The sequence below is a fragment of the Heterodontus francisci genome, chromosome 3 (assembly GCF_036365525.1).
Source record: "Heterodontus francisci isolate sHetFra1 chromosome 3, sHetFra1.hap1, whole genome shotgun sequence".
NCBI classification, from domain to species: Eukaryota; Metazoa; Chordata; class Chondrichthyes; order Heterodontiformes; family Heterodontidae; genus Heterodontus; species Heterodontus francisci.
This window is the reverse complement of record NC_090373.1, coordinates 74,791,337-74,805,994: the sequence shown is the minus strand read 5'-3', so window position 1 is coordinate 74,805,994 and position 14,658 is coordinate 74,791,337. Positions and strand designations below refer to the sequence as shown.

Below are 14,658 nucleotides of genomic sequence, written 5' to 3'. Positions count from 1 at the left end.
GAAAAAATACCAGGCAAACTAATGGGATTAAAGGCTGACAGTTCCCGTGGACCAAATGGCCTTTCATCCTAGGGTCTTTAAAGGAATGGCTGCAGAGATAGTGAATGCATTGCTTGTAATCATCCAAAATTCTATAGATTCTAGAAAGGTCCCAGCAGATTGGAAAAAAGCAAATGAAAGGAGGGAGACAGAAATCAACAAACTACAGGGCAGTTAGCCTAACATCTGTCATTGGGAAAATGCTGGAATTCATCATTAAGGAAGCAGTAGCAGGACATTTAGAAAATCATAACACAATCAAGTAGAGTCAACATAGTGTTATGAAAGGGAAATTGTGTTTGACAAATTCATCGGACTTCTTTGATATAATGAGCTGTGTGCATAAAAGGGAAGCAGTAGATCTAGTGTATTTGGCTTTCCAAAAGGCATTCAGTAAGGTATCACATAAGTGGTTACTGCACAAGGTATGAGCTTATGGTGTTGGGGGTAATATATTAATATGGATAGAAGATTGGCTAATGAACAGGAACAGAGTCAAGAGAAATCGGTCATTTTCAGGTTGGCAAACTGTAACTAATGGGGTGCCAGAGGAATCAGTGCTGGAGACTCAACTATTTACAATCTATATTAATGACTTGGATGAAGGGACAGAGTGTATTGTAGCCAAATTTGCTGATTATACAAAGATAAGTGGGAAAACAAGTTGTAAAGAGGACACAGAGCACCTGCAACAGGATATAGATAGGTTAAGTCAGTGGGCAAAAAATTGCAAGATGCAGTATAAAGTGGGAAATTGTGAGGTTATCCACTTTAGTAGGAGGAATAGAAAAGCAAAATATCATTTAAATGGAGAGAGACTACTGTTACAGACAGGTGGTAAAGGGTATGGATGGTTCCCACTGTTTACCTCATAACTGATCACAATTGTGCTTTGTTTAAAATGATGAGTTGCCCTCTGAGTGTTTTTAGGGTCAAATAAACCGAAAAATGACAGATTTTTTTGTAGGTTCAAAACAATAAATTAGCTATTTATTGAACAATATTTATTCCCCGAAATGTTTGCAACACCGCTAATACATGCACTCACTCTCAAGAGAAGATAGATAGAAGGTAAAGGGTAAGAGTTCAAGGTGTGACAGGTGTTCATGGTTTACTGTAAACCTGTTGAATCTTCTACGTAGGGCAGTCTCTTATAAAGGTGCAGGCCTGGGTTGCTTTTAGTCTTAAACCTTTTGAGATGTTGTAGGTTTTTGGTGGTTAATATTTCAGAGTGAAGGTGTTGGTCACTTTCTATTCCCTGCTACACCAAGTTGAAGTGTAGAATTAGCAATAGGGCTTCTTCTTGTTTAGGCTGGATATTTCCACAGCCCCTGGCTGGACTGACTTCTGTGCTATCACTGTGATGTCTCCCTCTCTCTCCAGAGGGTTACCTTACTAGGTCAAAATCCATCAAATTGGAGTTTCTGTTAGTTGACACATGGCTTTTTCCCCTGGTGTGACCACACAATGGACCAGGGTGTGGCATCCATGGCTATCTATTAATGTCTGGATGAGTATCATTCTGTTATTATGTGTCTACATCACACCTTGTTTGTCTCAGAAGAAATCCATTCAATTCAGGAAAGTGTTTTGGTTGCAGGATGGGTGTAATCATAGAACTCATAGAAAGTTTAAGGCACAGAAAGAGGCCACTTGGCCCATCGTGTCTGTGTGGGCCAAAAAATGATTCACTCAGCCTAATCCCACCTTCCAGCATTTGGTTCGTAGTGCTGCAGATTACGGCACTTTAGATGCATATCCAGACTCCTTTTGAATGAGTTGAGGGTTTCTGCCTCAACTCCCTTTCAGGCAGTGAGGTCCAGACCCCCACCACCCTCTGGGTGAAAAACCTTTTCCTCATCTCCCCTCTAATTTTTCTACCAATCACTTTAAATCTATGCCTCCTAGTACTGACCTCTCTGCTAAGGTAAATAGACCCTTCACCTCCACTCTATCAAGGCCCCTCATAATTTTGTACATTTCAATCAGATCTCCCCTCAGCCTTATCTGTTCCAAGGAGAACAACCCCAGCCTATCCAATCTTTTCTCATAGCTGTATTTTTCCAGTCCCGGCAACATCCTCATAACTCTCCTCTGTACCCTCTCGAGTGCAATTACATCCTTTCAGTAATGAGGTGACCAGAACTGCTCACAGTACTCAAGTTGTGGCCTAACCAATGAGTTATACAGTTCCAGCATAACGTCTCTGCTCTTATATTCTATACCTCGGCTAATAAAAGAAAGGATTCCATTTGGATTCTTAACCACCTTATTGACCTATCCTGCTACCTTCAGGGATTTGTGGACATTCACTCCAAGGTCCCTCACTTCCTCTACACTTCTATGTATTTTCCCATTAATCTCTTCGTCTGGACTTAATCCTGTTGCCCTTTTCAGACAGTAAGACACTTTTTGAATACACAGGCCAGTTCACCTGACCTTCGGGGTGGCCATTTTTTTGCAGCATATTGTCCATTATTTTTAAAAGAAATGGTCAATTTCAATGATTCCACATTGAATTAAAGTTTGTATCTTACAAGTAAGCATAGGATATGTCTTTACTGGAAATGACACTACAGAATACTGCAGTACAGAGGGATCTGTGTGACCTCGTAACTGAAGCACAAAATGTTAGCATGCAGGTACAGCAAGTAATTAGGAAGGCAAATAGAATGTTGGCCTTTATTGCAAGAAGGATGGAGTATAAAAGTAGGAAAGTCTGGCTATAACTGTACAGGGTGTTGATGAAACCATGCCTAGAGTATTGCGTATAGTTCTGGCCTCCTTATTTAAGGAGGGATATACTTGCATTGGAGGCAGTTCAGAGAAGATTCACTCGGTTGATTTCCGGGATGAAGGTGTTGCTTTCTGAGGAAAGGTTAAGCAGGTTGGGCTTATACTCATTGGCGTTTAGAAGAATGAGAGGTGATCTTATTGAAACAAATAAGATTCTGAGGGGGCTTGACAGGGTAAATGCTGAGAGGATGTCTCCCCTCATGGGGGGAATCTAGATCTGGAGGGCACAGTTTCAGAATAAGTGGTTACCCATTTAAGACAGAAATGAGGAGGAATTTCTTCTCTCAGAGGGGCGTTAGTTTTTGGAATTCTCTACTCCAGAGAACAGTGGAGGCTGGGTGACTGAATATATTCAAGGCTGAGTTACGCAGATTTTTGATCTACAAGGGAGTAAAGGGTTATGGGGCAGGCAAGAAAGTGGAGTTGATGTCATAATCAGATCATCCATGATCTTATTGAATGGCAGAGCAGACTCAAGGAGCTGAATGGCCTACTCCTGCTCCAATTTATGTTCTTATTAAATTAATGTGCACACAACTGCCCACATAAGGGTGAATGCAATTTATGTTGCTAGGTCAATTTACTAAGAAAAAAGAGCAATGGGGAGTTGGTGGTGGGAAGGCAGAGATCTGCAAAGTGCATCCACAAGTAATTTTATGCCTGTGCCCCTCCTAGATCTGAAGAATTAGCTGGGTGCGGTTGTGGAGGGGGTAGAAAATCTAGACCATTGAGATCCCCTTCCCCTTTGTTTTGTCATGAGGGTGGAGGTACTGTCAGCAAAGGTCAGTTGGTTCTCTGCAGCAAAAGAAGGAAAACTAAGAGGACATGCTTCTGATACCTGCTCTTTTAGTGGCAAATACTTTAGAAGAGGCCCCAAAGGAGCTTCACTGTCTGCCTCCTTGACCAGGAAGACATAAAGAAGGAATGAAGAGATGAAATAAAATGATGTATAAAGTCAGGCTCAAAATACACAATCAAATAAAGTGGCTATGTAGAAAATTACTTCATTTAGTGAAGTTAGTTTTAATGAAATTTAATAGCTGATCTTCAATAAACATACTAAGTATAGCTAGTCAAAGACGATAGGTAAGTTCCTCGAAGCATTATCTGAATTGTCGCTGCACCAGCAGGAAATAAATCTTTATCAATATCATGACTGGAGTATTTTATTTTAGGCAAATGTCAGTGCCTGTAATAAACTCCAGACACAATTACACAATGCTTCCTATTTCTGGAAATATCTTAATGGCTAATTTGGTCTTGACAAGTTTCTGATCAGGCGAGATCTGATAAATGTGATTTTGACAAATATAGCAGGATGATTTCACAGCATATTGTAATAGTTTCCCTTGCTGGAGCTTGGCAGCGATGTAGAAGAATTGCATCTACGCTTTGCAACAAACCTACAATGCTCCTTTGATTAAAAACTAAAACTAACCTAATGAACTACAAGTAGACAGTGAATGCCAACAATTATTAGCCCATAAAAATGACCCTGATATAAAACAGATTTAGTTACATAGGGGCTGTACACAGGTATAAAAATTACAGAACAATCATAAATATTTTGAAAGCTGTTCTAATAAAGTAGTCATTCTAGCAATTGAATTTCCAAGCCCTGCTGGGAGATATGTCTAAAATTTAGTTTAGTTTTGTTTAAATAAGATAGCCATAGTTCAATTCTAGAACATATTAAACTTACAAGAGTAGGTAATGCATCATATATGATGTCGTTTTAAAAGCATTTATATTTAACATTATACACATACTAGGGCTCTATTACAGATTTGCTAAATCTGTACATAACCAGTCTATAAGCATTTGAGCCATCTCTACATTAGCATCTAAAACAAAGGCATGACGAATTCCTTTTTGGCAGAGATGAATGGTCCCTTCAGGAAAGCTTCTCTTCATATCTTCATAGTACTTGATTGGGCACCACCGATCATTATATCCATAGTAAAAGATAAGCTAAAATGGAGACACAATTGCAGAATGTCAGATAAGATTTGGTTACCAAACTTATTTTATTAACAGCCATTCGTTACATGAAATATTTAACAAAGGACTGTGACGTACGTAGGGCTGAATTTTATCAGCGCGCTGCGCTCCGTGGCGGTGCACTGTGAAAGCAGCGGCTTTCCAACACAGAAGTACTGTTGCACAGCACCCATTATATTACGCGCGGAGGCTGATTTAAATGGAGGGGACGGAACGGCCACCTCCGATGACGTAGAAGGGGCGGCTGCCACGTCCCTGGTAATGGCGTCCGGTGCCATCGCGCAGGTGCCGACGCCATTTTTATAGGGCTTCAAGCCCTTCAGGATAAATTTAAATATTCAAAGGTGCCAGTGAGATTAAAAAAAAAACATTTAATGTAACATTGAATCCCCTATCCCACCACCCACCCCCGAGTCCTAAACACATAACTTGACCTATCCCCCCAAAAATATACTTTTTGAAATTCTGAACTTTTCCCCAGCAAACTTCTGTATCTTTGACCCTCAACCCCTTCCCACCATCCTCACAACAAAAAGGAATAGTTTTCCCCCCCCACCCCCGCCACCCTGATAATTTTATTCCTCCTCCCTCTCCACCAGTGTTTTGCCTCGGAAGGCATGCAAGTTGCGAACGGTTGGCTGTAAAATTGGCATGGGACAGCTGGTGGCAGCAGGTAAGTTCATTTGCATTTTAATGTGGCTCATTTCAATATTTTAATGAAGGCGGCGGGAGGCTGCACCAAGGCCTCGCTGCCGCCGCTAATATCCAGCAGGGTCTTCTCAGGGTCGTGGGTCGAGGCAGGCCGCACCTGCTAGCATTTTATGGTCTCCCCACCACAACACTTGCCATTGAGGGGCTGGTAAAATTCAGCCCTTAGAAACCATTTTAGGCCAAGATTTTCCAATATTAAAGATAGGAGATACAGGAACAGTTTGTGATTTTTAATCTGCTAGCATCACATGATACTAGTGTCTTTTGCAAACCAGACTTTCCAAGTGCTAAAGTTTCAAAAAACATAAACTCTTATATATCTGCATTGGGCACATCATTTTCTTCAATTTTACATTGGTGATCTGCAAATTATTTTACTGTGTAGGTTTTAGCAAATGTTATAAATGTATTTTCAAATCCCTACAATAAGAAGGTACTGGAAACTTCACATATATAATTGTAGAAAACATTAAGCTGAATAGAATGATTTACGGTATTTGAAATTGAGTTCGGAAAGTTCTGTTCACTGAAGGCAACATTGAGTAGATTGGTTTAAGAAATTCCGATAGGAAAATGTCTGAAGATTCCTATAAAAAGCTTTGTGGAATATTTACTAGACCCTTCTTTCGAGAACTCAGGGGATCATAATCAACAGAAAAGTACAATCTGAAAGCTGTAATTATGAAGAATTTAGGCAAGCTACGCTTGAGAAAAGTTCCTATTTTTCACATTAAGTTCATATTTCCAGTGATGGTGCAAACTGCAGCTGGTTTACAAAATTGTATGTGGGTATTCAACAAAGAATAATCAAAAGTAACTTTACACTTCAATTGTTAAATGATGTAGCTTCCAATTATTTTTTGACAGTATTCAAAATAATGTACTATGACCATAAGCAGGAAAGAAGTTAAATGTTATTTACTACAGTTGTTATAGAAACAAGTGATCAAAAGTTCAGAGCTCACAGCACGTCCAGATGACTGGGTACTTGGCTTAGAATGTTGTCAGAATACATCACTGGGCAAGGCTTGGAATTACTACATCTCAACAATGATATTATTCTTGGACACATCTAGGACATTCTTGGAACCTAAAATGTGTGCCTTTTTAAAAAGAGTATAAGTTGATCTGCATTTTACCTTTAATCCATAAAACAGAATGCATACATGGAATCAGGATACAATAAAATAGAGTCACAGGATCTAGCATAAAAGTTGCATTTTTAGTTTAAATGAAACCAAATATTAATGAAATATATTGTAGAACTTGTTAAGTACAATTCCCTAAAAGTTTGATTCAAATGTTATCCTAAACGAGAGTGCAAAGGTTAATATCTATTGACTGAAAAAAGGGTATATTTTTTCCAGCTGCAAAACGCAGTGTCACAGCAGCAGAATAGGTGTTGGTGGACCAGAAAAATTTGGCCCAGATCCATAAAACCAGATTTACCAGATTTTTGGGCCATATGCAGTTTTCTAACAGGCTTTTAAACTGACGTAAAGTGGTCTTGCTGAAAAGGCAACATAGCTGTATTTGAACATAATAATGTACTAAAATTAAACTTAAAATGATTTTCCATTTGCTTAGAATGAGATTGGGTTTTGCCTATGTGGAATGAGCCTACAGGAAGTTTCATGAATGATGGAGCTCTTAAACAGTCTGAGGCTATTTCACCATTTTGCATTTTCTAAATTTTAGTATTGATTTAATATCTTTGCTGTTCTTTCTGAAAGAAAATCTTTCTCCTAACAGTACATGGTGTTTGTGTGGAATCAAAATTTGCCAACTATTATCTGCTAATTTACTGGATAGCTGACTGTAACTGAAACATTTGCAAGATTTCAGCAGAACAGGAAAAGCTGAAAAGAGGAGCTCGTGCATTCACAGGAGCTCACAGAGCAATGAAGAATCCCCTGGTATTTGTCAAGTCCAATTAAAAATAATGATACTCACTGGTTTTAAAACACCACAAATCCAGTATTACATGGCTGAAGTAATATAAAATCCTGAGGGGTCTTGACAGGGTGGATGTGGAAAGGATATTTCCCCTTGTGGGAGAATCTAGAACTAGGGGTCACTGTTTAAAAATAAGGGGTCGCCCATTTAAGACAGAGATGAGGAGAAATTTTTTTCTCTCAGACGGTCGTGAGTCTTTTGAATTCTCTTCCTCAGAAGGCAGTGGAAGCAGCAGCTTTGAATATTTTTAAGGCCGAGGTAGATAGATTCTTGATAAGCAAGTGGGTGAAAGGTGATTGGGGGTAGGTGGAAATGTGGAGTAATCAGTTCAGCCATGAATTTATTGAATGGCGGAGCAGGCTTGAGGGGCCGAGTGGCCTATTCCTGCTCCTAATTCGTATGTTTGTATGTTCGTATAAAGTGATACAAGATGAAAGAAGGCATTGCCATGTTTTGGGATTTCTGACTTTGCTTCCATGGGAGGCCCTGAATGTAATATGTGTTAAAAATTAGACTATTGGCTTAAACTTAGCATCCTAGAGGTTGGATTCACACCACAGCAGGGCTGGGAGATGTGGAATAGGGTTCAGATGGGGTGTTTGAACCAGTGTGCTTCATTTAGAAAATGAAAGTTGTTTTGGACATTTCGGTGATGTTAATACCTATTGTGGTTGAGATGATTTGATTCATTTGAGCTCAGCGGGGGCAGCGTGCTGAAATTATGCTTCATGGTGGGGGTCAAAATTAAAGCAGAGAAAAACAAACATGTTCAGGACGAGTGAGGTTTAACAAAGACTTCAAGAAGACAGGTCTTGGCCTGAGCATGTAACTATGTTATAGCAGGTTGTTTTTTCCAGTTAGGAGCTGACCCGAAAGGAAATAAAACAATGTGAGAATATTCCATCTGCTATTTGTGATACTGTGTTGTGCTTTGGTGGTTTTGTGTTGTTATGGGATGCATCGTAGCAGAAGTTTAAAAACATCTGCAATTGCTACATTTGCTCAGTGGCATGCTAGGCCCCCACCTGCCAAGAATGAGGCACATTAAATTTGTCTTTAATATTGATTTTAAACTGTTAATGGAGTGAAGAAAGGACTTGTTGAACAGAGCAGCCGAGGCTGGAAATCCATTTACATTTTAACAGACAGTGTTTGGAAGGACAAAGCAGCCATTCCCTGACACATTCAACCCACAATGGACTTTTGATCACCAGACATTGAAGGTGGGGGAGCTCGCATTCCAGGTTGACTGCTAAGATGGCCAAATACACAAATGGACATAGTCAAACCAGCTAGTCACATGACTAACCTGCTGGGCAACTTGAGTTTTTTGAATTTGTACAAACAGTTTGGGAGAACGCTGTTTGCTCCTGCACTGAGAAGATCTCTCTCCTGTCTGCTCCCATCTCTTTCTCACAAGCCTCTGAATCCACTGAAGACACATGAACCCCAAGAGAGAAAAGTCTCCTGCAGTGAACAAGGTTTAAGAAGAATACTGGCCCCCAACGAAAAGCAAGATCTACCTACAATCATGGACTGTACAGTGAGCTCGAAGAACCGTAACAACAACTCTTCAGATATTGCCTCAAACTTTTCCACTTTATATTTATTCTACTCTTTTCTGTTTCTATTTGCATGTGTGTATCGTATGTGCATGCTAGCATTGGCGTGTCGGGTATCCGTTGGCGTTAACCGAATTAGAATTTAAGTTTAAGTTTAATAAATTTCAACTTTTCTTCTTCAAACCTAAGTAACCCTGTTTGTGCTGGTTTCCTTGCCTTATAATTGGAAAACGGTGAACAAGGATTCACCAAGGGGAGCTAAAAAGTGTGTTTTCAATAAACCCTGTTATTGTAAGACCAGGTGAAGGCTAAGAGGGACCCCGAGACACCTTTCCCATCTGGTCGTAACACTCAGTCATGTGGATTCTGCAAAATAAACCAGCAATGATTTGTCGTGGACCTCGTCTCACCAGTGTTTATCAGTTCTGCCTATTGAAAGATTGTGGAAGCACTCTTAGAGACATATGTGAGCTTGTGGCATCCAGTTTGTATGTCATTGTTATCTCTTCTCTCTTTGGCCTCCTTGTCTCGAGAGACAATGGGTAAGCGCCTGTCAGTGGTCAGTGGGTTGTGGGTTGTGTCATTGTTATATATCCTGCTTTATCATACAAACAAGGGGCAATTTTAACAATCCCCACGCCTGACGGCAACGTAGATCGTAGAAACCTGAAATAAAGGCAGCGTCCTCTCTTAGAGTCATAGAGTTATACAGCACCAGAAACAGGCTCTTTGGCCGATCGTGTCTGTGCTGGCCATCAAGTACCCAATTATTCTAATCCCATTTTCCAGCACTTGGCCCGTAGCCTTGTATGCTATGGCATGGTTGGCATGTACTCATTCCCTCTGGCAGTTTAACTGAGGTACACTCTGCATGTAATAGGATGTGGGTAGAACCCCAACATGATTTTAAAGTGCAGGCAGGTGACCCATAACACGTGCCAGGCTTGCCAGAGAAAGCTGGCGGGAACAGCAAATGGAGATAGACAATGCTCTCTACCATCTACCTGGTAAATGGCAATGCTGGGTAATCTTAGCTTGGCAGTTCCCTTAAGATGTGACATCTTCTTCAGAATCAGTTCCCAGGTTAACTGATTAGTGTCCACAGAGTTGATTTTCCAGTACTCTTCTATCGAGTGTCAGAAAGTTCAACCTTCCTTGCACACAACTAATGTAGCAGCACCTCTACTTCACAGCCACCAAACAGCATCCTTGGCTGCAATACTGCTCCATCATTTGGTCATAGACTCCAGCCCTGCCACTACATTTATTTGGCAGCCAGTTTTTTGGCCAATGCAGTCCTTGTTGAGGCTGTGTTGAATTTTACTCCCTTAAAGTTTTGGGTTGCTGATATGCGTATTTCCCACCCATCCTTTGGTTAGTTCCTAATTCCAGCAGTGTGGAGCTTGTCATGAACAGTTAATTGGGGCCAACCCTGCAAAAGCCCATAAATTTGGAACAATGAGAATTTGAATTGAATGTCAGAACTTGAAAATATGCCTCAATATCACTCCCACTTTGTGTTTTTAAACATATATACATATGGTTTCATTTGTCATCCTGTTCATCTGATTCCATTTTAACATGTGTTATGAGCGGCATGGACAGAGTGGATAGTCAGAAGCTTTTTCCCAGGGTGGAAGAGTCAGTTACTAGGGGACATAGGTTTAAGGTGCGAGGGGCAAAGTTTAGAAGGGATGTGCGAGGCAAGTTTTTTTATACAGAGGGTGGTGAGTGCCTGGAACTTGCTGCCAGGGGAGGTGGTGGAAGCAGATACGATAGCGACGTTTAAGAGACATCTTGACAAATATATGAATAGGAAGGGAATAGAGGGATATGGGCCCCGGAATTGCAGAAGGTGTTAGTTTAGGCAGGCATCAAGATCGGCGCAGGCTTGGAGGCTTGAATGGCCTGTTCCTGTGCTGTACTGTTCTTTGTTCTTGTTCTTGTGCCAGTCAAAGTTGGAAGGGGAGGCTCAAGTTTCTTGGTCTGAGATTACTTTCATAGTAAGTTATTAATGTCTTGTGACACTTAATTTCACATCACATTTGAAGGACTGCACCTTGACTGAACAACACTCTCATTGGAATGTCAGCTTAGTTTGTGCTCAGCTCTCCTGGAGTGGCGCTTGAACCCACCATCTTTTGTCTCAGAGGGCAAACTGGCTACTGTAATGTAGCTTGCCAGGTTTTAGCACATTCTGTTTATATGGTTTCATATCAGGACACAGATAATGGAAGGACTTATACTTGAAACTTAGATCTACAGTGAGAACAGAACATCCATAGGGGCTGATGACAGAGTCACCCTTTCTCCACCAGCTGTGTACATAGTATAGGGCAATCCCACCTCGACATATCCCGGGAGATCTGCATGTGGAGATTAATATTTGTGAGGGAAGTAATGTTGAAAGAACATTGATGGCAAAGACAGGTCTGCTGCCAAGATACCCACTGCATGGGATGTTGTCACTGGTCTTTCCAAGCAATAGAAGGAGTTATCTGCCATGTTTTTTTATTCATTCATGGGATGTGGGTGTTGCTGGCTAGGAAAGCAATTATTGCCCATCCCTAATTGCCCTTGAGAAGGTGGTGGTGAACCACCTTCTTGAACCGCTGCAGTCCATGTGGGGAAGGTACACCCACAGTGCTGTTCGGAAGGGAGTTCCAGGATTTTGACCCAGCGACAGTGAAGGAACAGGGATATAGTTCCAAGACAGGAAGGCGTGTGGCTTGGAGGGGAACTTGCAGGTGGTGGTGGTGTTCCCATGCATCTGCTTCCCTTGTCCTTCTAGTTGGTAGAGGTCGTGGGTTTGGAAGGTGTTGTCTAAGAAGCCTTGGTGCGTTGCTGTAATGCATCTTGTAGATGGTACACACTGCTGCCACTGTGCGTCGCTGGTGGAGGGAGTGAATGTTTGTGGATGGGGTGTCAATCAAGCGGGCTGCTTTGTCCTGGATGGTGTTGAGCATCTTGAGTGTTGTTGGAGCTGCACCCATCGAGGCAAGTGGAGAGTGTTCCATCACACTCCTGACCTATGCCTTGTAGATGTTGGACAGGCTTTGGGGAGTCAGGTGGTGAGTTACTGCAGGATTCCTAGCCTCTGACCTGCTCTTGTAGCCATGGTATTTATACAGTATTCCAGTTCAGTTTCTGAGAAATCTCACCAACAATAGAGCACAGTTAAATTGTATAGGTTAACAGATGCATTGTTTTGCAGGACAGACTAAGATGAAAGAGCCTTTTTTTATCATTAGATTCCCTAAAGTGCCCGGTCTTACTGGCGACATGCATTTGGCCATATGGGTCCCTAACACAATGTTAGTTACATCATGGTCAATAAGGGGATCCATTCCTGAATGTGGATCTAGTCTGTGGCCAAAGGCACAGAATCGTGAATGTCAATACCCGATATCCTGGTGACTGCCATGACTCTTATTATATGACAATCAAGTGCCAAACTTATTTCAAGGACTAGGAACACTGGGTGGATGGCTGCTGTGGGACTCAGGAGCTCCATTAGAGACTGGAGGATAGTACCAGTTGTGAGCTTGAGGGAGTCCTTCAACTTCTACTCACCCTTTATTGCCTTCACATCTAGAATCTGGAGTGTTCTTTCCCCATAAAGAATCAAAGATTTCAGAGTAGGTGATTCCTCGCTGGTCTGCATGTGTCGATATCTATATGTGTGACCTCCTTCTGCTGGCAGATCGCAAAGAGACATATGTTGGAATGAGGAATATGAGGTAAGATGTGTGTTGCCAGCAGCTTAGTTGTTTGAATATGTAGCATGAAAAGAGCTTGGTTTTATAGCTTTCTATATTTAATGGGTCACAGGCCAAACACATTGCCTGTGCACTTGGAATGTAAGTGAACAGGTGCTAGTGTGTGAAGCATTCTCTCTGTGATGCTCCACCAAATTTACAGTGAAATACTGTTAACAAGCATGATAAGATTATAAATTTAGGCAAAGTGTGATCACCTTTGCAAACTTGTGGAGGGTGCACGTTTCTTCCTCAACTGTTCCTTGAATCAGTGCACAGTTGAGATAGCATTCACTCTTTCAGTAAACGTCAACTAGGCTTGCTCTGCCACTGCTATTCACCAGAGAATATCACTTCCCTTTAAAATGGAGAATCCTCCTCTGCAAAACCACCAGCAGGTAGACCTGCAAAGCTGCATCCTGGAATGGCATCTTATGGCAGGATAGCTTTAAGGGCAGACAGTTGTCTTTTCAGGACTGTTGTTACCGGGCAGTCCAGTGCTTGCTGAGTTTCTATCGCATCATGTGCTGCGATATAAAAATGAACTGACTTCACATTAAAGTACAAGGTCAGTCAAAAGTGCTGCTTCCCTAATACCAATGGTCCTGTCACCATGGCACTGAAACTATGGGCTGAATTTCACCGGCCCACTGGCGATGGGCTGGGAGGCGGAAGGGTTGGCAATATTGCGGAGGAAGGTATCGGGGATGTGAGCCTGATGTCTTCCCGCTGCCATGGCATATTGCCAACAGTGGGAACCTTAGCAGGGTGGCTGCCCACTGGGTGGCTAATTGAGCCACTTAATGAACCAATTAAGGGCCACTTCCTGCCCCCGCAGGCATTTTGCCTGTGTCGGGAGGTCCCACTGCCAGGTGAGGCCCTGGTGGACTCCCAGCGGGTTCCTTGGGAGGCCCTCCATGAAGGGCGCTCCATGGCCCACAGGAGGGGCCCCCCCATGTGGCAATGGCCACCCCTGCGCTCAAGGCGCCGCAGTCAGAATGACCCCCCCCCACCCCCTTGATCGCCAGCGGCCTGCCTCCAAGGCCCCGGCTTCCCCAAAGAAACTCACCTCTTTTTGAGGCCACCTCACCATTGAGGCACTCTTTCTCTGGTGATGCAGCCTCAGCACTGGCCACCACTAGCCTTGGCCATGCCGAGGCTGCTAATCTGCCTCGCCTCTGGTTGCGCCGGCAGGTCTTCTGTGTAGGCCATTGCCCTCAAATGGACTGCGATCCCAGTGATGGCCTGTTAATTGACCACCATCGGCAAAATGTGGGGTCGCCTCTCGCTTTTGCCCCCTGCAGCAGGACTTCAAGATCCTCCAAAAAATTCAGCCCTACACCATCAGTTCCTGCCTCATTAAGTTAAAGTGGAAAGATCTGTAAACAAAAATATCAAATACTAGTTTCTAAGCACGAAAAATGGGAAAACAGGGTAGAAAGACAACATCCGGAACATCTGCAGGGCTTCTTGTCTGGGAGACTGGTGGAAACAGTGGAGAACTGGTATATACAGATAATAATAGCCTTAACACTGTTTTTACAGGTTTTCTGCTGAAGTTACAGTGGGAGAACGGAAGAACCCATTAAAACTTCCTCAGTGTTATTACCAGAACAACACAGTGGGGATATTTGACACCTTTAGAGATAAGTATTAAAGTTCACTTGTTTCTGTCTGTGAATACCACCTGCATGTTCAATGCTTTCATACTTTTCATACCGGGTGGCCAGTTTGGGGCGTTCGATTGTCTTTGTGATCACACGAGCTGGAAAGTTCTCGGCGAACTATTACACACAGGGAGACCACGTGTTGGTTGTAGGCACAGCAGCAAAGCA

General features: G+C 42.3%; 1 protein-coding gene across 8 annotated transcripts in view; it reads right to left on the bottom strand.

Moving 5' to 3' along the window:
• Positions 1 to 3,799: 3,799 nt before the first annotated feature.
• Positions 3,800 to 14,658, bottom strand: part of ldah (lipid droplet associated hydrolase) — a 356,347-nt gene continuing 345,488 nt past the window's right edge. For 6 of the 8 annotated variants that reach the window (XM_068023320.1, XM_068023329.1, XM_068023345.1 and 3 more), the window contains one exon: positions 3,814 to 4,806. In XM_068023320.1, coding sequence (XP_067879421.1) covers positions 4,615 to 4,806 — 192 coding nt within the window. In that variant the 3' untranslated portion in view covers positions 3,814 to 4,614. Of the gene's footprint in view, positions 4,807 to 14,658 lie in introns of all 8 variants that reach the window. The other 2 variants (XM_068023300.1, XM_068023291.1) reach the window with 2 other exon arrangements.